Below are 24,041 nucleotides of genomic sequence, written 5' to 3'. Positions count from 1 at the left end.
GAAATAGAGTAAAACCTGTTTTATGAGACCACCCTTTCTGCCAACAAAAAGGCTCTTATTACAGGTGGTCTCATCCAACAGATTTGTGCAAGATTACCATTTCCCATTGCAGCATTAATTACAGTATATATATGGTTTTCATTTTTCAAAATCTGCAATCATTTCATCTTGAATCAATTCTCTATAGCAATAAAGATATAAACATCATAAAATATTTACAATTTGAAAATTATGTGTACATATCGGTAGTCATTTTAACTGCAAAATCTATACATTACTAAACATAAAACCAAAACTTTTAAAATTTGTTTGGATGTATTTATGTGCACATGACAATCAGTAAATAGCAAAAGAAGACTATTCCATGGTCTAATATGAATGTGTGCATGTCAAGTTCATAGTGTTGCCAAAGCAGTTTTGGATTAGTAGTGATAACACACTTGTGCTAAACTGGATGGGCAATGGATGACAGACAACAGATCTTCTCATAATCTCTTCAGATCTATGACAAGCAGAGCTAAAATAATTGAACCCTGAAGTTTCGGGATTTTGCCCAAATTTGTCTTTATCTTTGTTTGTTTTGAGATATTAAACTTGCTCGGCACTTAATGGCTAGGATTGTGGTGATGTGCCATTACACTTTGTACATATATGTTTTGTATATTAAGATACCTGTGCTTCATGTAGCTGGCCTTTTTGAACCTTTACTCGAATCCTTTTAAAGACTGAGCCTGAAAAAAAAAACAAAAAAAAAACAAAGTTAAGAGATCTTTAAAAAGAACTCTTAGGAACAATGTATGTCTTACTCACTTAGATGATGCCTAATACATGAGTGTTAAAGCTGATGTTAATGCAGAATATGTAAAATCGCAGTGCCCCTCATGACAATTTTTAAATTTACATATACTTCAGGATTCATGCACACATCAAGTTATAATATATGCATGCAATGACATATGTATGATATGTAATGTAAATCAGAAACCTATAACAAGAAAAGCCTTATTGTAATGACCTATATTAAACTTGGGTGTAGCTGAGTAACACTCTATATTATGCAAGTTCATACTTGAATTGACCTCACCATACATATAACAAATAGAAATCCATATAGGCCTGATATTGTACACATATCTTAAATCTGCCCAACAGGCAAATTCAACAGCAACTGGTGAAGAAATCTGGATTAGTGGGAAGCCAACCCTGTCAACATTTTTTTTTAAAGTCCTTGTGAATGGTTATAAAGGTTCAAAGTTCCTCCATTTCTTGTATCTTCATCTATATTTTATGTTACAGAGGGGCATCATTTGCAAAAATATGAAAGCTCATAATTCCAGGGTGCTTTCTGTAAAATGTGGTAATATTCAATGTAGCGGCTTTTAGAAAGAAACTGTTTGAAGTTTTTTCTATTTTAAGTAATGGCAGTTTGATGATGGTTTGCAATTATTTGTAAAACCCAAGGAAGTTGTTTATATCAGGATACTTTCTGCAAAATATGGTCAAATTCTGTTGAGCAGTTTTTGAAAAGCTGTTTAAAAAAGATTTTTCTAATTTTAGCAGCAGTATCCACATTTGATGGCATGTTGGTATCATTTGTAAAATTCTGGAAACCATTTATTAACATGCTTTCTGTCAAATTTGGTCAAAGTCTGTTGAAGAGGTTGTTGACAAAGAACTTCTTTAATGGTTTTAAAGTTTGGGCACCAAAATCCATATCTGCTGTCAGAATGGCATCATTTATAAAATTTGAAAGCCCATTATCCCATGTTTTCCATCAAATTTAATCAACTTCTGCTGAGCATTTGTTCATAAGAAGATAATTAAATGTTTGTCAAGTGTGATGGTGGATGACCATTTGTTAAGACAAGAAAGACCTTGTTGCAAAATTGTTTTTTGTCAAATTTGGTTAAATTATATAGTGAAGTTTAGAGAAGCCCTAGTTTCTAACTTTTCTATTAAAAATTTTAATATCAGCAATCATTCAGTGGCCATATTTGATGATGAACAGACATCAATTGTATACATTTGAATGCCCTTTGTGCTAGAATGCTAAAATTGGTCAACTTCTTTCAAATAGTTGTAAGAAGTCATTTAAAGTTTTTTCTATTTTTAGTAACAGTCACCATATTTGAGATCATACTGGAGATCATACTGGAATTATTTGCACAAATTTGAAAGCTTCCATGCCAGGATTCATTATGTCTAATTGGTTAAGCAACCTTTATGAATTTATCATTACAGTGGCTTCACAAGTTAAAAAAAATTGTCAATATCTTCAAAATGGTAATTGCAAGACAACCATGATTTGGGGAAAAGTGTTGTTCATTATAAAATCATTCTGAAAGTAAACTTTTATTTTAGGTTTCAGCCAACTAATTATTTAATTACATGTGTGGTAATATATTACCATATTTTAAAAAATGAAGGTCACTCATTGGCTGAGAACTAATTTTTGCACAAGATTTATGAAATTTGTCGGGAGTCGATGCATTGATATTAGTTGTGTTCAACACTGGTTTATAACCTAAACCATTTTAAGTTTTGATGCTTTTGTTACACAGGTACTACTGGATATATACATGGAAACTATATAGATACCTAAAGTGCCATTTTTCTCAAGAACAAGGCACACAATGCATATCATGTTCTAGCTTCTCTAGACTGATTGTTCATAGAATCACTGATCTTACCATGAAAATATGTGGGGTTTTTAAACATTAACATCATGGTATATGGTTACTGAATTAGTACTCTATACCCATAAGCTAATTTCCATAAAAAAAGTCAGAGGTTTTCTCTTATACAGTGGAACCTTATTCATCCAGACACCTTCATTCCCAGCGAATATGTCTGAATTAATGAGTTTTCTGGATAATTGAATCATGAACATTTTTATTTTACAATTTTATCATATCATATACATGTACTGTACATAAACATGTATTTGCTAGCTGTACATGTACTGCATATTCAATGACAGTTGATTTAAGTGTTTATTTCCCTTTTTTATCTGATTATAACATGCACTTGTATATTCACATAAATATAAGTTTAAACAATGAACACATGGAACACATCATACTATGCATGTACATATTATTTCAATTCCTGATGAAATCTGTGACATTTATTGCCTGAACTTTTTGATGGCTCAGTCTGCAATGATTCGTGATATATTATGCTGGCATATGAATGGTAGCATTTGGGTGATCTTTGTGCTGGCAAATCTTCTATATGCTGGCTGGTATTTCCATTTGTCTACGCTTGCTTGATCATATCACCATAAAAATGTAAAAAGGTACAATGAATATAAAACTGATATCTTGCAGTTAAATGTGTGACGGTAAGCTTAGCAAAATGCAGTCATTTTTATCTGTTTATTTTACAACTGTTGCAGCTGCTAATGAGCTGATAATTTTGTGATTTGATCCCAGTGATTTTATTTAATTATTAACACCCCTGGTCAGCGAGTAGCAAAAACAGATATTGTTTATACAATTTCTGGCTACAATATTGGCACACTACATGATCATGTGATAAATTAATAATTTTAACATGCCACTAGAATTTGACCAATCAGTGATTAACAAACAGACACACCTCCATGATGCATAGGTGAATTTGTGTTATCCAACTTACTGTATTCCCAAATATGATTCTTAAAATTTTCTTATTTTTGGACACATTTAATTCTGGATTATTGAGGCAAGTGTTATACCAATTTTATACTTTTGTCCCTAATTTTGATTTCCACATCTAACATTAAGGAAATCCTTTCCCATTATACTATGTCCTGATAGTGAGGATTCCAGATAAACAGAGTCCAGATTAATGAGGTTCTTCTGTATGTCCTAATAAAGTTTCTCTAAACCCTTCAGTCTCACAGCTGGGGCAAAAGTCTATCCCATTACCAAGAATGTGCTCCACTGTCAGCAGATACTTGCAATGGACTCAGTCTGTTAGAGAATCAACCTACGGTACCTTTCAGGACATATGAAGGAAAGAGGTGTGCATGTCTTATATGCAACTGGCACAATACCACCTCATCTCTGTGAATCATTCCACATGAAGAATGCCACACACTGTGTCTCAATGGTATGCATCTTTGCATTTCATAAAACCTTTATGTACAAGTTTTCATGCACATAAACTAAGTTAAATCCCTATATAAAACATATCAGTTAACAATATATTACAATATAATTAATCTGAGAAAATATTATTCATAAAAACATAAATACACAATGTAAGTTTTTTCATTGTTTATTTCAAGTTTAAATCAAACATTTTTATAAAAAATTATTTACAGTGGTCAGATCATCCAGCAGATTTTTGGATCTAAGCTTTAAAGAGAAAGAAGTCCTCGAGGATGAGAATCACAAATAAATCTAAAGTCCAAGTCAGGGACTTCCTCCGTGGGTTGAACATAATGTGAAGAAGTGTTGGAGAGCAGACAGCAGCCTTACAAACCCAGCAACAGGAAACTGTTTCTAAAAGTCCTTTGTAGGCTTAAAGCGTAGTTGTCCATTCATTACAACATTCTATTGCTGATAAGAGAGGACGTTCTCCATTCTTTGCAAAATATAAAGTAATTCGGGGGGGGGGGGGATCTGGACCAGAAAACTAATGAGAACTTGTTAAGTGTGAAGCTTAATAATCACTGTGAATGTCATCAGTCATCACCAGACTGTGATCTTGTGAAGGAAACTAAAAATGCTATCATATGTAATTATTAACTATAATATAAATTACCATGTCAATAAAGTGTTATAAACTACTGTTTGTGCTATTATTTTGCATGTGCATATTTTCCGATTACTCCATCAAACAAAATAAAGATAAATAAAGACTTGAAATTCATGGGCCATTTAAACTTAGAATTTACACAGGAGACCTTTACAATACAGTGTACAGTACTTACAAAGTGCAATCATGTTTTGTGATTCTTATATTCCATGTTTATTCCCCAATATATAAATATTAGATGAAAATTTTGCTTATTCATTGTTTTTACCAAAATCGCATTCTTCCAGATTATATTTCAGCTAAACATATATTGCTGATTTATTTGCTTTTGATCCACATGTTCACAAGTTACTGTTTGTCAATGATATAAGTGATCTGACAAAGTGATGTAATTTATATAAAAAGATACATACATTTAATTGTGTAAGGCACATAAGCAGAATATATTCACCCAACTGTTTATTCATGAAAGAATACTATAATACTGGTTAATAATTCTGAATAATTCTGAATACAGATTCAATAAGATCATTATTCATTTTAGTTTTGTGTCTCGGTTTAACAAAATCTTAGTTTACCACACATTATTCATTTCCACTTATTGTATCGGCATCACCTTCATATATAATTGGTGGATTTATCTTTTGTTTTTCAACAGCAATCCAGGCCAGTAAATCATTTAAACCATGAAACTAGCTTGGGTAAAGAGGAAATTTTCTGAAGGCAATGCCAGTACTTTGTGGTGCAATTGACTTTTACTACCTAACATTAGCACGATTACCACAGCTGAGTAAAACAGAGACTTACTTAAGGTCACTTACATCAAAAGTAAACTACATCTTTTATGGTATTACATTATTTTTGAAGCATTCTTTTAAACTTTATTGTATTTTGGAGATATGTAAGTCATTCAGCGCAGAGAAGTTAAAATCTTCAATATGCTGTAGATGCACTGATGCCATTATGTAAATATCTTCACTAAATGTGAGTGTTAAACAAAGCACTGTTGTTGTTCGTTGTTTGTATATTGGTATATTGCATTTTAATAAGTTAGGCATTTAAACTTTTAAGATAAAATAAAAACTTAATTGCTGGTGAACTGATACAAAATTCAGATGTAATAATGCTAAACAAACAATAGTAAACTGAATGTGTAAAACAAGCCACTAATGTCCAAGTATTGTCATTGTCCAATCAAATTATACATACTGGAATTGAGTAGAAATAATAAGAAAACAAAGGAAAATTAAATATATAATTTTACTGACTCTTCAAACAAATTATGTTAACTTATAACATTTTCAAATAATAATTCAAAATGATAGTCCTTTAACCAGTTAACAACCACAAAGTCAATTTGTTAAGTTAATGACATTACAATTAATAAAATATGGTAATTGATCAGCAGGTAAAATATGTCTAAGGTATCCTAAGACTTATAGTACAGGAAAAAGTTACCTTGACCAGCTTTTATAGGTCATAAAAAATTACTTTTGAAAATAATTATGGGTGTCCCAAGACATGTAGTGTTCCTAGACATACTGTCATTACAGTATGACTATTTGACTTGATAGGATTCATTTTTGCCCCAAGTGCAAGCCATCTACAAAGATATTGGTGAATTCAAGTTATTATGCAGAAACAAAACTGCAACCACTCATGAACACACAAGTACAGACATTCACAAAGTTAGGTATTTTTTTTACATCAGTAGCATGATACTGTAAATCCAAGTATTATTTAGTGCAACAAAAAATACTTGAACTCTGACAGTGAACATATCTGCATAATGACTGTTTATGCAGATGTGTTCAACTGAAAGAGTTGAGTCATTTTTGTTGTAATATATGCTGATCATATCCATCTAACTTCTTTTGTGTGCCAAATCAAGATAAATTACAGTAGGGACATTGTTTCATTAGTATACTATGACAACATTCTCTGAAAAGTAAAGATGACCACATACACTTCACACAGCCATCCCTAAAAGTGATACAAATTACGAGTACCATATATACTCAATTGTATGTTGATGTTTATTACTGAAAATTCAATTCGTGCAGGGTAGGAGTCAGGTTATATAATCAAAGTCTCTCTTACAGAGCCCAAGCTCAGTCTGCCCAAGCTCAGTTTCCACATAAGCACCAATATGTAACAGTAAAGACAAGGAATCGGAGTTGGACAATATTTACGATCACTAGATGATGTTGATTTCAGAACTGTGTTTGCTCACTCCAGTGATGATGATAAATTCTTGAACTTTGTACCAGATGACATTAGTGACATTTATAGGATATATACTGTGAATCACATAAGTAAGAACTTGACTTTCACTGCATATTTGTAAGAAGTGTGGAATGAACATATTGTATGATATTTGGAATCTGATCATTCTGGGCTACTATTTTTATACCAGCATGTGACCTATAATATACTTCATAGATTTATCATATAAGCAGATTTAAAATGTCAAGCATTAGTAATATGGACACAAAAGAGGACAAAATGTTAAGCTGTCACTCTATTTGTGATATATTCCACACAAATATAAAATTGTATTTTACGGTTCAATGGTTTTCTTAATTTTTATAGCCACCTATCTATCCATCCAGTTTGGCTTGTTTGTTTTCCCACGATGCAACTCTGACTCACTGATGACAGGTCACCCCTTCAAATGAATCTGACTTGCAAATACACACAAACTAATAGCAGGGTCAAAGAGAAATTAGCATTTTGCAGCCCTAAGAAGGAGGACTCATCTTATTATGGAGTATATACGATAGGCATCCCCACTTTTTATTTAACTAAGTTTCTTAAGGAGGAATGAAGTCAAAGATCATGATTGTATTCATGTTTCAAAAACTATGAATATTATAATATTCCAAAAATTAAACTTATCATTTAGATCAGCAACTACACGTAGCAACAAATAACTGTAAATTGAAAGTGATATCCATATCCTGCCTTTGTCTAAAGACAAGACTTTAAAGATAATCCATAAAGCATTCCTGTAGATTAATATACATACCTTGTTCCTGTAGCAACAATTTCTGGCTTGCGACAACTTCTGACCTATCCTGTTCTAACTTAGGCCATTTTTGAATAATTTTAATTGCTTTACTGTAGTCTGATCCATCATCAACAAGCAGGATCACACATTCAATTGGACATGGCCTTTCTTCTTTTCTCATGAAGCAATTAAATATTTCATAAAGGAAACACTTCAGATAATGAAGAAAGTTCCATCCTTCAATAGTCTTTATGCAGATGCCAACTGTTTTTTCCAATGTTCTGTCCAAAACTTGTTTAATCTCTTGTTGTAAAACAGTCATTGCCTTCATTTCAGTCCCATCTGGAACTTTGAATCTCACTAAATTTTTATTCCCAGAGTGAGACTGACTTTCTGCAAAGACAGAAATAATAATCTCATCAATATAGTCTCTGCATTGCCATTTCCTTTACCCATCCAATCATAACATAAAACTGATATAGTCTCTGCATTGCCATTTCCTTTACCCATCCAATCATAGCATTTCCTTTACCCATCCAATTATAACATTTCCTTTACCCATCCAATCATAACATTTCCTTTACCAATCCAATCATAACATAAAACTGATATAGTCTCTGTATTGCCATTTCCTTTACCCATCCAATCATAACATACAACTGAAGACTCTGCTTTGCCATTTCCTTTACCCATCCAATCATAACATAAAACTGATACAGTCTCTGCACTGCCATTTCCTTTACCCATCCAATCATAACATAAAACTGATATAGTCTCTGCATTGCCATTTCCTTTACCCATCCAATCATAACATAAGATTTTTGTACAGTGCATTTGGATGATACAAGAATTTGATTCCAAAGTTTCTGTTCAGATTCAGTACCAAGATACTTGGTTGAAAAGGGTCCAGAATTTTGATGTAATATTGATGCTATTGTGCTAAATCCTTTTTCTTCTTCCATTTATTGTGACCTGGAAACTGATGTTTCAACTCCAAAACTGATAGGCATCTTCTTTACCCAATTACAAGCCATCCACAACATTTGGTATAAGTATGTAATATTATTATGAAGAAGCCATTTTTCTTCTTTAAGACTTTGATCTTTGGTCCTTAAACTCTGTTATTAATGATCTTGCTTCTTAAGTGCAAACATTTAACCAAAGTCAGTGTTTTCCCAAGGGGTGCAAGATTCAGAGACAAAAATCCCCTTGGTGTCAGAACTGGAGCACAGATTGAGTAAAAAAAAAAGACTTTGGTGTCAGAACTGGGGGTAAAATAAAATATTTGGGGGTCTCGGATGCACCAATGAGTGTAAAGTGAAATGAAGAAATTAAAAAATGAAAATAGGTCAACATGACCCTCTTTTGCTTTAACAATGTAGCAGTAAATTAAAGATGCATATCATCATGTTCAGGATTCCATCATGAACTGTACCTGAGAAATGAACATTAAACAGAAAACGTAAACCAGGTGAATGAAGCACGGAAGATAGCCGATACTGATCTTCTATTAAAATGGGTGAGATTCATTAAGACTCCCTAGTTTCAAGATTCTATATGGGATAGTATAGCGCAAGACTAAAACCTATGTGGTCATGAGCTAATTTCAACAACCAACCAAAGCCAGTAAAATTTGAAACAGTAAATAATTTTTGTATTGTCATGTCCTTGAGACTGTAATTTATTTCCCTAAAATGTAAAATCAAACAAAAAATGAAATAATTAAAAATAACTTACAGTATTATATAAATTCCTACAATTTTCTAAATATACTTTCATTTTCACAGTAATCTGATAATGATCTACTGGTCTTCTAAATAAAGGTTCCAACACCACAGATAATAACTTTTCTAAATCCAAAAGTTTTACGTCAAGGTTAATCCAATGAAAGTGGTTATGACACAGATATTCTTGAATGTGTCATGTAATCCCAAAATATTATTAAAAATTCAAGTCCTTGAATGTTTTGAATAATAATTATGCAAAGTACTGTTTGTTTAGAATAAATGGTTTCCATTCTGCAATTTCAACATTCAGAGTAAAAATAAATCACAATTCCTCCAATGACTCTCACGAGACTGAATAAAACTGAAGAATGAAATGCTGCATACTTAATTCCCTTATATAGCCACCTATGTACAAATCATATCAACACATTTGAATCACTAGAAATGATAATAGGTATTTAAAATATCATTATTATTGTGAAATATTTATAACGATTCTTTTTATTATTATTGAGCCAATCAACAACACAACAACTAGGGCATGCAAGACATATCTGGAATACAAATGTCCTTCTATGATCATCTTTTGTTGATCTGACCTCCATTCAATTATTTTGTTGGTCTACTTTGACCAAATTAGTCATTAACATGAACTTGGCAATAACCTTGACTTATGATTGGATGTACTCTTACTATGGTGCAGGACAGCCAATGAACTAGATGTCATTAACTCAAATGACTTAAATAGAACCATATTATAAAATAATATATGATATAGAAACCCATAACAGTATTGGTTTGGTTATATATATATATATATATATATATATATATATATATATATATATATATATATATATATATATATATAATTACCCAGTTTAATGATCAAAGCATGAAAAGTAAGAACATCCATTTGAACCAGTCAGTAAAATGTGAAATAGTCATGGTGATCTACTTTTAAGATGAGGGTGCAGTATGTAGTATTTATCAAGATGCAATCCTTACATAATTCCAGATAGAGCAGTACAGTGCATTATACATCAGACATACAGTAATACCAATGTGGTTAAGTGCTAAATGCAAAAACATAACATAAGCCAGTATGATGTCAAAGGCAAGTCACAATGACCTCTTTTGTTGTATTTATAAGGATGCATACAACTACTTGATATGATCTGATGATTCTGGCATATAGTGTTTAACACTGAAATCAAGGCAGTGAGGCATGAAAAAATGGGTCACAGTGACCTACTTTTGTGATAATGGTGTAACAGTCATCAATATACACTATGTGACCAAATTTTTGATATCTTGGTATAATGTTACAATACATATACAAGGTACTAAAGCAGAATAACCTTTATCTCATTTGAGCTAAACCTGAAAATTTAACCTTACGCCAGCCAAATGTAAACTGTTAGTCATGGTGGTGTTCTTTTGTGATAAGGGTGTTGATTCTAATAATAGTGCATCCAATCATCTAGTTTGATGATTCCAGCCTGAACACTGAGCTTGAATAAACTTGCAACACAAAGTCAGTGAAGCATGAAATGTAGGTCACAGTGCCTATTGTTACATTTGTGATGAGTGTTCTCCTCACCAAATTTTATGACTTCAAGTATAACAGTATGTATACACTGTGCAAATTTCCTGACATAAATACAAACATAATATAAGAATATGCATGCATGACGAAATGTATCCCCCTCCCATGAAAGCCACTGAACTCAATAATTCACTGGATTTTTCTTGGGCTATGAGGAATAAATGCACCAACCCGTTTGAAACCTGTTTACTATACCTATTATCTAGAACTTAATATGATTACAATAACTGAAGGGAATGTCTACCTGTATCATTTCTTTCAGGTATAATGATGACATCAGCATCACAGGAAGTAGCCTTCAACAAAGTAATCTTTCTACCATTGGGGTATGACCACTTTCTTTGTTTCAGTCCAGCTTCTTCTGTCTTTGCTGAGTAAATAAAGAAAATGTTTGATGAAAATATTGTTGGGATGAAAATACTTTTGTATTTGAAACATTTATTATTTTTAGCAGGCAAAATTTTTAAAATTGTGACTGCAAATGATTTAAAAGGTTAACTTGTCAAAATAAACTAAATTACTGCATCCTTTAAATTACTAAATTACCGCATAAAAGAAGTATTTTAAAAAGTGTCTCAACAGTCTAAAAATCCACTGTGATTTGCCTGTCCCTACATGTAAAACTGCTGGGCAAGAAAAGATTACATTTTTGTTGTCCATGACCAAGTGTAAGTTTTGATAGTAATTCAATATAGATGTGTACTTAAATAATAATTCTATTTTATTTATAGAGGGAGACTCATTTAGTCAAGGACTATTCTCCTTTGAGGACCTCTTAAGGAAAGTATAACAATGTGCATTATATGAAAGATAGTAATAATTACTGTTTATTTTAATGTGTTTAGTATTAGATTCCATTATAATCTATTAGAAACACATACATACTTAAGATGTATCTTAATCCTATAGATTATGATATTTAATATTATAATACTATTCCTAAAACAAGTGGAAAGGCCTGATTTCTGATAGCAATGAATTACATCATCACCTAATTAAATGAGGTAGAAATTGGCGGACCTTGAACTGTAAGCTGGTTTTGGCAAATATATCATCAATTAGTGAAAATTTAGCAAAATCATCTACTGGCAATCAATACTATATTGGAATTTCATCACAGTGCAAAGTCTAGACAAGTGAGACAATTTTGATTAATTGTAGAAATCAATTTATTATCCAAGATTGAAACAAAACATGCACAAACTAATGCAAATACTCAAAAGAGCATAAAATGCAGGCTGAAAAAGTCCAAGATGATGGAAGGAAACAAAAGCATAAAATTCAAAGGCATTGGTTCAATGACTTTACCTGGCTTAGAGTAAATCATGATAACACTGAATCAGATATTACCTGCTGTCACATCTATACACTGTATCTCCAAATATGAAACAAGTCTCATCACCGGCTTATTTATTGGCAAGATTTTTACCAGACTTGTCACAAATGACACACCAATTATTTAAGCAAAAAAAACAGCACGTGTGATGCAAAATTTACCAAAAAACATACAGTATGTTGTATGGATAGGGCTTTTTCAAAAGTAGATTAAGCATGATTTGAAGATACAAATGTAAGGCTATTCTTCAAAGTTTCGTTGCTCATTATGTGTTCTGCAGCACTGCAGCACAAGTAGGTTATTTGGTCCATGGCATTGGAATAAATTGTCTTTCCCAAGGTCACAACATGGTAACTGACCAGGCTGATCTATGGTAGGTAGGATTTGACCCACACCCATAAATGCCATCACATGATTTTTCACTCATAAACCTCATGACATCATAATGTTTCAAAAAACATGATTTTGAGTAATCTTCAAAAATTAAAAAATACAAAACACCACTTCAGTATATGCCTGTAATACATGACATGTATAAACGGTAAACAGTCCTTCTTTGAGCTCATAAAACTATGCTTGGTGCAGCTTATACAGCACACTGTCATAAAGGCAATTAAAATGCATAGAAGTCAGGTATAAACAAGCACCATTTGATGTATTAATTGATGGAGGTGATGTGATAAGTCCTTTGAGGATTGCTGTGGGTGAACCCACTGGGCTAATTTACATAGGTATATTCAAAACAGTGGAACAATCCAAATCATTTTAAGTTATAGGTAAATCAAAGACAGGCAAGATACATGTTGAAGCACAAAAAGTCATTACACATAATTGTCTTGAATGAGAATTTTTAAGCCATCTTTATTAAACATTATTGACAAGTTTCTGAAGAGAGGCAATATTTCTTGGAAGTCAGATGCTACTCCATATATACAATGCAAATGCATGATTATTTCAGTTGTCAGAATAGCTTTACAGTGTGATACATTTTTGAAACAGTAGCAATAAGCCCATCAGCAAAGCCCAGCAAAAATATTAATTAAAAGCTCTGGGTTGATGGAGTTTTACTTCGTCAAGCATAGCTGCAAGGGCAGAAATTTAACTCTTTGCACATATAGACATTTCAATAATAACCAGTTAAACATATAAGGTTCAATACAGCATGGACAAGCTAAAGACTTGCATCTGGACCCTGTTTATAATGCTTAGGAGCGGGAGCTGTGGACCTTCCAGAATGGGATCTTTTTTCACCAAAGTAGCTGGGACAGTCCCAGTAACATGGCCAGTGACCAATATTGATGACTCCTCTGATTTTAAAGGCCACTGTAGGAAATAAACCTCCAATAGTATATTTGCTTCAAGAAGGGTTGAATGTAAAGTCTTTTGCTGTGGTCCAGCAGAACATTTGATGTTTTCAAAGCCACACCCCTATTGCAGAGAGCACCATATACATCAAGAGTACACATCTCAAAGTCTTTACCTCACCCTCTGCAAAGCACCTGGAAATAAAGATTCCTCCTCTAACAAACTAAAGAAGACAGCCAACAAAAACATATCAGCATGGGAGGTAATAGTCACCAGAGTACATGCCTTATGTTCAAAAGTTTCAAGTTGCTTGAAGTGTAGATTGACTAATAGGTTGCTAAGACCCCTGAATGCAAGGTGGTAAGGCTTATGGGGTCAAGAGGGTGAATGAACCATATGGATATTGACTGAGAACATGGGTTGAATCATAAAAGAGGTGACAGACAACACCTTCTCCTGTCTGGCCCCCCCCCCTTGATCTTTTGAAAATGTGTGAGTCAGTTCAATCATCATCACTGACTGAGGAAGCAGCAGCAGATTTTGAATTGGGCTATGCCCTAGAAAGTCTCTCAGAACTGGAAAGAATCTTAACCCCTGATGATCTGTAAAGTTTGTGACACTGATCTGAGGAAGTTGGTAGTAAACCTCCTTTACCACCTTATCTAAAGTCCACAACTCTTTCTCTTCCATCATCTAATCCCATTGACCTATCATTACTCGTGGTATCCTATCAAACTGAAGAAAGTAATGGTGACTCCCTATCTTTGCTGAAGGCAGCTAGTAGAGGTTCCCCTCTGCTTCTCTTAACAAGGCCCGAGAGAGTAGGGAAGAATTATGTCAGTCCACTGTGATCAGTGACCTGAGACTGAAATGAATGGTCAGCACAACATATGCATACACCATACCCAATGATCACTGATCATTGCTCAGTGATAGTACCTGGTGCCCATAGCGTGCTAACCTGTGCCCAGTGACATAAACTTAGTGAATGTCATTTGGGACATCACCCAATGACTATATTGTTGTGTCTAATGTCTAGTGACAGACCATCAATGACTGTGACTAGACATTTCTTGCTTCCTAGTATCCTATGCCTGGTGCTCAGTGCCCATTACAGTGACCAGTTATTGGTCAGATGCAGACCTGCCAACTCTGATAAGACTCTCAGTAAGGCAGCTTATATTTTCCGTAAGTTAGACCAGGTTTCAGTAAGGTGTATAAACTGCTATTGTAATGCTGAAAACGAATTTAAAAGTTTGGTATTCCAAACATTATATTCAACAGAAATGTTTGTAAAGTACACATAGACCTTATTTACCATAATACAGTTGCACAAATTTCAGTTTCAAACCCTATGCAGCTCAATTGACTCTTACTATCACTCAACCTAACCTAATTCTTTGAAATTTTTTCCATCTCACATGACGATGCCAATCAAATCTTCTGCCACGAGACATTCTCAATTGACACATGATTGACATAATTGCGTCCCTGTCTGCTTTTATTCAGAAGAATATGAATATTCCTTCTTATTCTTCTGTGCTGATTATTAACACTTTTTAAGAGGCTTAACTTCTGTTTCATTTCCAATATACATGTACATCGCTTTCTTGACACAAATTTTTAAAAATTCTATAATCAACAGTTTAATCATGCAGATGCTTCACATGAAAAAATATATGTGTTTGATAGTGTCTGAGGTACTGCTTTAAAGTTAGTCTGGTTCCCTAACTAATTCTACTAATTCTAAAATGAAACCCAGATCCAAATCAAACACAGGTGAACCAATTACCTGGATATTTGGTAACAATTATCCTCATGTAGTTTTTGCTTTTATTCTGTAAGTCGGTGCTGTCCAACCCATGGCCTGCAGGCAGATTTTAAAAGGCCCGCCAGAGCCTGAACAGCTATAAAGTCATTGCTTTTCAGTTTTCTGCTGCAGCCCTTGGCTTCAAAAAAAACATTTTTCAGTGGCCCATGGTGTCAAAAAGGTTGGACAGCACTGTTGTAAGTCCTTATTTTAAGGGTCATTTTTTGTAAGACTTATGGCAAAATCGTAAGGGTTGGCAGGTCTGCAGATGATGTAGAGCTTACTGAAGAAACTCTGTCCTGAGATCTCCACTTTGAAGAATAAGACCATGCAAAGGTCTACTAGCACAAGATAAAGTATTCTTCCCTTGCATCTGGAAGACTGGACTCACTTATATTTAGAGCTGGCAAACTCCCTACACAGGGATGTACCAAAGATCTCCCCCTTTTAATTCAAATCCAACACCCACCCCCAATCCCAAATGGATACAGTTGGCTTCATAACTACAGATACCCATTTAACTAAAGCAGGTGAATTCCATACATTGGAAAGTGACGTATGTGATACAAGGGGTCCTCCGGAGAAGATTGTTCATTTTATTTTGTGGGGGCTGATGCCATTTTTCAGCACATGACAGCTCCTGATCAGAAGAAGACAAGACAGGACCATACTTGCTCACCTGATATGTCTAGTGACTTCTGCTGATCTTTCTAAGCCACAAACAACAACTGAGACAACTGTCCATGCAAACAAATTATGCACACATAAGACAAGTGGTGTGAGTGTCAAAAGGACATGGGGAACCTTGCTAGAGGAGGAAGATCCCAAAATTGAAACCTTTTATGATAGAAAGGACCCAGCCATCTTCCTTTAAGCCTATGAAAAGAGGTCTCACCAGGCACCTACAATATACAAAGGAAGATGGACACAGCACTGGAGAGGAAGTCAATCCCTAGGGCTTTCAACCCTTGTCCCTTGGAAAGGGGAAAGAGCCTACAGACCTCCTCCTTTGGCCTTTTAGGACCCAACTGACAAAGGAGAATTTGGAAATGGGGTCATTCCTTTGACGTGGCTGCATGGTGTTAAAGAACCAGGACGATTTTGTTTCTTGGCTGGTTTCAAAGGACCTGAAATTATGCAAGGGACCAGTCTTACTGGTCTTGAAGATTCTGAGAAACCATGGAGGCAATGACCCCACTGAAAAGGCTCTCTACCTTCAGGTAGAAGCCCTCAACAGCTTCTTAATGTACTCCGGTAAGACTTTGGATGTATTCAGAGTAACATCCGTGTGGATTTGGAGAAGCTCCTCTGATCAAGTCATGGATAATGATAATTAATGGCTCAATATCTTCATCACTGCTTCCAACAAACTATGAAGGGCAACAGAGATATGGAGAAGGAATAAAGCCATAATTCTATCCATGTATCTTCTACTATTATATTCTGTATATTCTATCCTGCATTATTCTATTAACATTTTCTGTTAGTTCTATACTGAATATTCTATTTGGTCAACCTAAATAAATAAATAAATAAATAAATAAGTAAATAAATTGTAAAGAAAGTGATATGCCATTTTGCCAATATATAAAATTAACTGAGATTGTAATAACAATAAATAATAAAGTAAAGAGTTCTCTCTCTCTCTCTCTCTCTCTCTCTCTGTCTTTTGCAAGATACAGCAAATTAATGTATGGTTGTTAGTGGAATAAGGGTTCTGTGGCTTGTCTTCCATGCTTAGAAGAGTGTTTCCTCCCTCCCTCCCTCCTGCTAGATATGGCAAGTTAACCATTGTATGTAGGTGGAATAGGGGATCTGTGACTATTCTACCATACATAGCATCTACATTATACTGGTCCCCAGGACAGTTGTTGCTCTTCAGTGATTAATCTAACAACTCCATGTGTTATTATAATGGACCATTACAGTAATGCCCCATTGTAACAACAATGGGTACCAGGGAGTGAAAGGATATTGTTTCTCCACCCTCAATGGGGCCACAATTCACTTCCAACCTGCAACAAACTATTGGCAAGTAAATGGTGCTGTTCCTCCCACATGATAGTGTAATTACTCTCTGCCCATCTGGATGTTAGAGAGTGCTGCTCCTCCCCCATATGAGGTGTGTGGCTTACTCTCTGCCCTAGTGGAAGATATAGGATAGTGGTCCTCCCTCATTTGAGGGTGTAACTCACTCTCTGCCCTTATATACACCACTCCCTTGATAACTCATGCCCTGAACCCAGTAGGTAAACACTGTGTCTGACATGGATCCCATATTTGTTCAATGACAATATCAACAAAATTGGCCCCTATAAGCTGACTGTGAAAAAGTCACCTATATCACTCATTTTTACATACAAACTAAACAATAATATATGGTGAAATAGTGACAAATGAAAAAGATTCTGTTAAATCCCAAACATATGGCAACGTTGAAAGAAATAAACACCAATTAAATATGTCTTAACAGGTGAAATTCATGTTTTAAATCTTTTCATTCTTTTTTAAAATGTAAACTGTATAATCATGGCATGTTCTCTTCTACTAAAACATGCAAAATGTCAATCAACCAACACATCAATACCTGCAAGCATGGGGCCCCGAGTGGCCGAGTGGTCTAAAGTGCTCTCCATTATGGATCACTGCCATCTCACCTCTGTCTGCATGGGTTCGAGTCTAGGATTCGACCAATGTGGGTATATGAGAAAGCTTGCCAGTAGCTTCTCGTGGGTCGGTGGTTCTTCCCGTGGTTTTCCCAGGTTCTTCCTCCATCATTAATACTGGCCATTATGCATAGCCTATCATGTGCTGAAAAATGGCATTAAACCCCACAACAACAACAACAATAACCTGCGAGCACTTCTGTGAAAACCTTATTACAGTCCAGCTGTGTAAAGGAATCATGGAACAAATTAAGCAAAAGGAGTACTCAGTGAATGAAAAGCTTTGTATCATAGATAGGTTTCATAATGGTGAAACAAGTTAGAAAGTTTGTAAGTGAACTCAAAACTGCTGAGTCAACACTCTTAGGCTGGCTTAAGGATGAGCAGAATTTTCATGATAAATTGGATGATGGTAATTCTGGGTTTGAACAAAAACAAATATAGACTGCAAATGATAAGGAATTAGATGATGATTTGTGGAAATGTTTCACACAGACCAATACTGCCAAGTGACGAACACAATTGTAAACACCTATAAACATAGTACACACATATGAATACATAAAACCATTCATTTATTTGATGACATCTTGCCACAACTGCAATAGTCAACCACAATTTTTTAAATGCTATTTTTAGAATGACATAATGTAAGTTATTTGAAATATTTCTGACATAAATGTAGTCAGTATCAACTAACTGTTAAACAGTGATTCGACCAACTCTTGGCTTTAAAGGACTGCACCACTCAACAAGCCCAGATATTCATTCAGAAATTTTGCACTTGGAGACATACAAACTGCTGAAATGGCATGAAAACCTAATCAGTTGATTTTTATATTATATAAAGGATGCTTATTATTTGCCTAGATCAATTGGCTTCTGTATGATATTGCTAAGATAGGTTTGACTAGAATGGGGAAAAAATAAAGTGTATTTTTGATATTTAAATTTTTTTAATGACCAGAGGATCCACAGAAGCTTATTAACTTTCTTCTGTCTACCTGATGTAACTGTGCTAACTAATTTTGAGACAAGAATGCATGAACCTATGGGTTTTGCCCATGTGTGAACACCAATAAATCTGTCAACCCCTTTCTGCTACATCACATATATGAAACTATACTCAAGCAGTATGAGCAAACATGCGCATACACAAAACTATACTCAAGTAGTATGAGCAAACGTGCACATACACAAAACTATACTCAAGTAGTATGAGCAAACATGCACAGACACAAAACTATACTCAAGCAGTATGAGCAAACATGTGCATACACAAAACTATACTCAAGCAGTATGAGCAAACATACACAAAACTATACTCAAGTAGTATGAGCACATACAAAAAACTATACTCGAGCACTATGAGCACATACACAAAACTATACTCCAGGAGTATAAGCAAATCAGATGTGTGAAACTTCAAGTGGATCATGTAATTAATATCTGTAACTTTGGATCAGGTTAAATCTCAAGACTTCCCCTATAGCTTAATAAGTAGTCTAGCACATGAAAATTCCATATGGTTCTTACCATCCTTGACTCCTTCATGTAGCCCAGCATTCTTTGTTGCAGAGGATTTCATTCGTTTGGCTCTAGGGGGAGGAATAGGAGTTGCATCTTCCTCTGTTGCCACGTCTACATAGGAAGGATCAGAAAAACGATATACATGTAGTAGGTATGGTATTTACTATGGAAAATGATAATATGACATAATGAGTTAATGCATCATTGTCACTTTTGCTATAGTGGCCATTTTAGATATTTTTATTTTCCCTATTAAAAGGTATCTCACCCATAATTTCATGGGGTGTGACAGTTGTCATCTGATGTAAACAAAAGGACTGATGAAGGAGTGAAAATGAAATGAGATGAAAAAAGAATGGAAATCACAAATGATAAATAGTAAAAGACTTTAACTTTTCTGTATAATGTTAAAAATAGACATATGACTTAAGTGACATTAGGGCACAGCTAAACCTAAGATCCAATCTGCCAGGAAAGTTGCCACAACTGCAATAGTCAACCACAATTTTTTAAATGCTATTTTTAGAATGACATAATGTAAGTTATTTGAAATATTTCTGACATAAATGTAGTCAGTATCAACTAACTGTTAAACAGTGATTCGACCAACTCTTGGCTTTAAAGGACTGCACCACTCAACAAGCCCAGATATTCATTCAGAAATTTTGCACTTGGAGACATACAAACTGCTGAAATGGCATGAAAACCTAATCAGTTGATTTTTATATTATATAAAGGATGCTTATTATTTGCCTAGATCAACTGGCTTCTGTATGATATTGCTAAGATAGGTTTGACTAAAATGGTGAAGAAACAAAACTATATTTTTGATATTTAAATTTATTTAATGACCAGAGTATCCAAAGAAACTTATTAACTTTCTTCTATCTACCTGATGTAACTGTGCTAATTTTGAGACAAGAATGCACAAACCTATGGATTTTGCCCATGTGCGAACACCAATAAATCTGTCAACCCCTTTCTGCTAGTAGGGGTATACAGATGTACTAAATATTAACTACATCACATACACAAAACTATACTCAAGCAGTATGAGCACATACACAAAACTATACTCAAGCAGTATGAGCACATACACAACACTATACTCAAGCAGTATGAGCAAATCAGATGTGTGAAGCTGACATCACACTGGATTATCTGACAAGCTACAAGTGGATTATGTAATTAATATCTGTAACTTTGGATCAGGTTAAATCTCCTAAAGACTTCCCCTATAGCTTAATAAGTAGTCTAGCACATGAAAATTCCATATGGTTCTTACCATCCTTGGCTCCTTCATGAAGCCCAGCATTCTTTGTTGCAGAGGATTTCATATTTTTGGCACTAGGGGGAGGAATAGGAGTTACATCTTCTTCTGTTGCCACGTCTACATAGGAAGGATCAGAAAAGTGTTATAGTAGGTATGGTATTTACTATGGAAAATGATAATATGACATAATGAGTTAATGCATCATTGTCACTTTTGCTATAGTGGCCATTTTAGATATTTTTATTTTCCCTATTAAAAGGTATCTCACCCATAATTTCATGGGGTGTGACAGTTGTCATCTGATGTAAACAAAAGGACTGATGAAGGAGTGAAAATGAAATGAGATGAAAAAAGAATGGAAATCACAAATGATAAATAGTAAAAGACTTTAACTTTTCTGTATAATGTTAAAAATAGACATATGACTTAAGCGACATTAGGGCACAGCTAAACCTAAGATCCGATCTGCCAGGAAAGTTGCCACAACTGCAATAGTCAACCACAATTTTTTAAATGCTATTTTTAGAATGACATAATGTAAGTTATTTGAAATATTTCTGACATAAATGTAGTCAGTATCAACTAACTGTTAAACAGTGATTCGACCAACTCTTGGCTTTAAAGGACTGCACCACTCAACAAGCCCAGATATTCATTCAGAAATTTTGCACTTGGAGACATACAAACTGCTGAAATGGCATGAAAACCTAGTCAGTTCATTTTTATATTATATAAAGGATGCTTATTATTTGCCTAGATCAACTGGCTTCTGTATGATATTGCTAAGATAGGTTTGACTAAAATGGTGAAGAAAAAAAACTATATTTTTGATATTTAAATTTATTTAATGACCAGAGTATCCAAAGAAACTTATTAACTTTCTTCTATCTACCTGATGTAACTGTGCTAATTTTGAGACAAGAATGCACAAACCTATGGATTTTGCCCATGTGCGAACACCAATAAATCTGTCAACCCCTTTCTGCTAGTAGGGGTATACAGATGTACTAAATATTAACTACATCACATACACAAAACTATACTCAAGCAGTATGAGCACATACACAAAACTATACTCAAGCAGTATGAGCACATACACAACACTATACTCAAGCAGTATGAGCAAATCAGATGTGTGAAGCTGACATCACACTGGATTATCTGACAAGCTACAAGTGGATTATGTAATTAATATCTGTAACTTTGGATCAGGTTAAATCTCCCAAAGACTTCCCCTATAGCTTAATAAGTAGTCTAGCACATGAAAATTCCATATGGTTCTTACCATCCTTGGCTCCTTCATGAAGCCCAGCATTCTTTGTTGCAGAGGATTTCATATTTTTGGCACTAGGGGGAGGAATAGGAGTTACATCTTCTTCTGTTGCCACGTCTACATAGGAAGGATCAGAAAAACTTTTCATAGTAGGTATGGTATTTACTATGGAAAATGATAATATGACATAATGAGTTAATGCATCATTGTCACTTTTGCTATAGTGGCCATTTTAGATATTTTTATTTTCCCTATTAAAAGGTATCTCACCCATAATTTCATGGGGTGTGACAGTTGTCATCTGATGTAAACAAAATGACTGATGAAGGAGTGAAAATGAAATGAGATGAAAAGAGAATGGAAACAACAAATGATAAATGGTAAATGACTTTTAACTATTCTGTATAATGTTAAATATAGAGAAGACATGCCTTAAGTGACATTAGGGCAAGGCTAAACCTAATATCCAAACAAGTATCTGCCAGGAAAGTTACATTTTTACATGTATCGTGACCATGTCATTTCAAAGAAGACAATTGTGAGTCAAGTAGACATCAATGGTCTGAATAAAATGGTAAAAAGAATATTTATGCCAGACTGGATTTTCTTCCAAGACAGAATGCAAAGGTCTGGTGTTTCTGTCCCACTCTGGTTTGAGGAGGTGCCACCTATGGACTGTCCATCAGAACCTTTCCTTTGAAGTGATTCCTTCAAAAATGAAACACATTTACAATCTTTTTTCAAAGCTTAGTCGCTCAATATGTGTTTTACAGCACAGCAGCAAAACAGGTTATTTGGTCCAAGGCAGTTGATTGTCTTTCCCAAGGTCACACCATTGTAACTGACTAAGCTGTTATGTGGTATGAATTGACCCAAACCCATAAATGCAATAACATGATTTTTCACACATAAACCCCATGAGATCGTCATGTTTCAAAAAACATGAGTCTGAGTAATCTTCAAAAACGAAAAAATGCAAAACACCACTTTAGTATATGCCTGTAATACATGACATGTATAAATGGTAAACAGTCATTCTTTGAGCTCATAAAACTATGCTTGGTGCAGCTTATACAGCACACTGTCATAGAGGCAATTAAAATGCACATAAGTCAGGTATAACAACCACCATTTCATGTATTAACTGACTGAGGTGATATGATAAGTCCTTTGAGGACTGCTGTGTGTGAACTCAATGGGCTAATTTACATAGGTAAATTCAAAAGTGGAACAACCCAAATCATTTTAAGTTATAGGTAAATCAAAGACAGGCAAGATACATGTTGAAGCACATTACAAGCAAGTCATTACACATAATTGTCTTAAATGAGAATTTTTAAACCATTTTTATTAAACATTATTGACAAGTTTCTGAAGAGAGGCAATATTTCTTGGAAGTCAGATTCTACTCCATATATAAAATGCAAATGCATGATTATTTCAGTTGTCAGAATAGCTTTACAGACTGTGTGTGATACATTTTTGAAAAAGCAGCAATAAGCCTATCAACATAACCCAGCAACAAATAAATTAAAAACTCTGGGTTGATGGAGTTTTACTTTGTCAAGCATAGTTACAAGGACAAGAATTTAACTCTTTGCACATACTGCAAACAACATATCGACCCAAGTCATTTTGGACTGTATAAATTGTCCATCAAGATAAGAACACCACCTGTGTGTAGTATATTCAACACAATGAAATGAACTTGAGACTAGTTCACATTATTGTTATTCATTATCTTACTCTTGTTAAA

General features: G+C 34.3%; 1 protein-coding gene across 1 annotated transcript in view; it reads right to left on the bottom strand.

Annotated features, from left to right (window-relative positions):
* LOC149795876 (uncharacterized) overlaps positions 1-24,041 on the bottom strand; it is a 133,485-nt gene that overhangs the window by 9,559 nt on the left and 99,885 nt on the right. The window contains exons 22-27 of the mRNA XM_089963875.1: positions 22,298-22,402; positions 21,025-21,129; positions 19,746-19,850; positions 11,337-11,462; positions 7,775-8,149; positions 673-731 (exon numbers count right to left, since the gene is read on the bottom strand). Of these exons, the coding sequence (XP_089820001.1) occupies positions 673-731; positions 7,775-8,149; positions 11,337-11,462; positions 19,746-19,850; positions 21,025-21,129; positions 22,298-22,402 (875 nt within the window). The remainder of the gene's footprint in view (positions 1-672; positions 732-7,774; positions 8,150-11,336; positions 11,463-19,745; positions 19,851-21,024; positions 21,130-22,297; positions 22,403-24,041) is intronic.

This window comes from Sinohyriopsis cumingii, chromosome 7, assembly GCF_028554795.1.
Source record: "Sinohyriopsis cumingii isolate HCF-2022 chromosome 7, ASM2855479v2, whole genome shotgun sequence".
Lineage (NCBI taxonomy): Eukaryota > Metazoa > Mollusca > Bivalvia > Unionida > Unionidae > Sinohyriopsis > Sinohyriopsis cumingii.
This window is presented reverse-complemented; position numbering and strand designations above follow the sequence as displayed.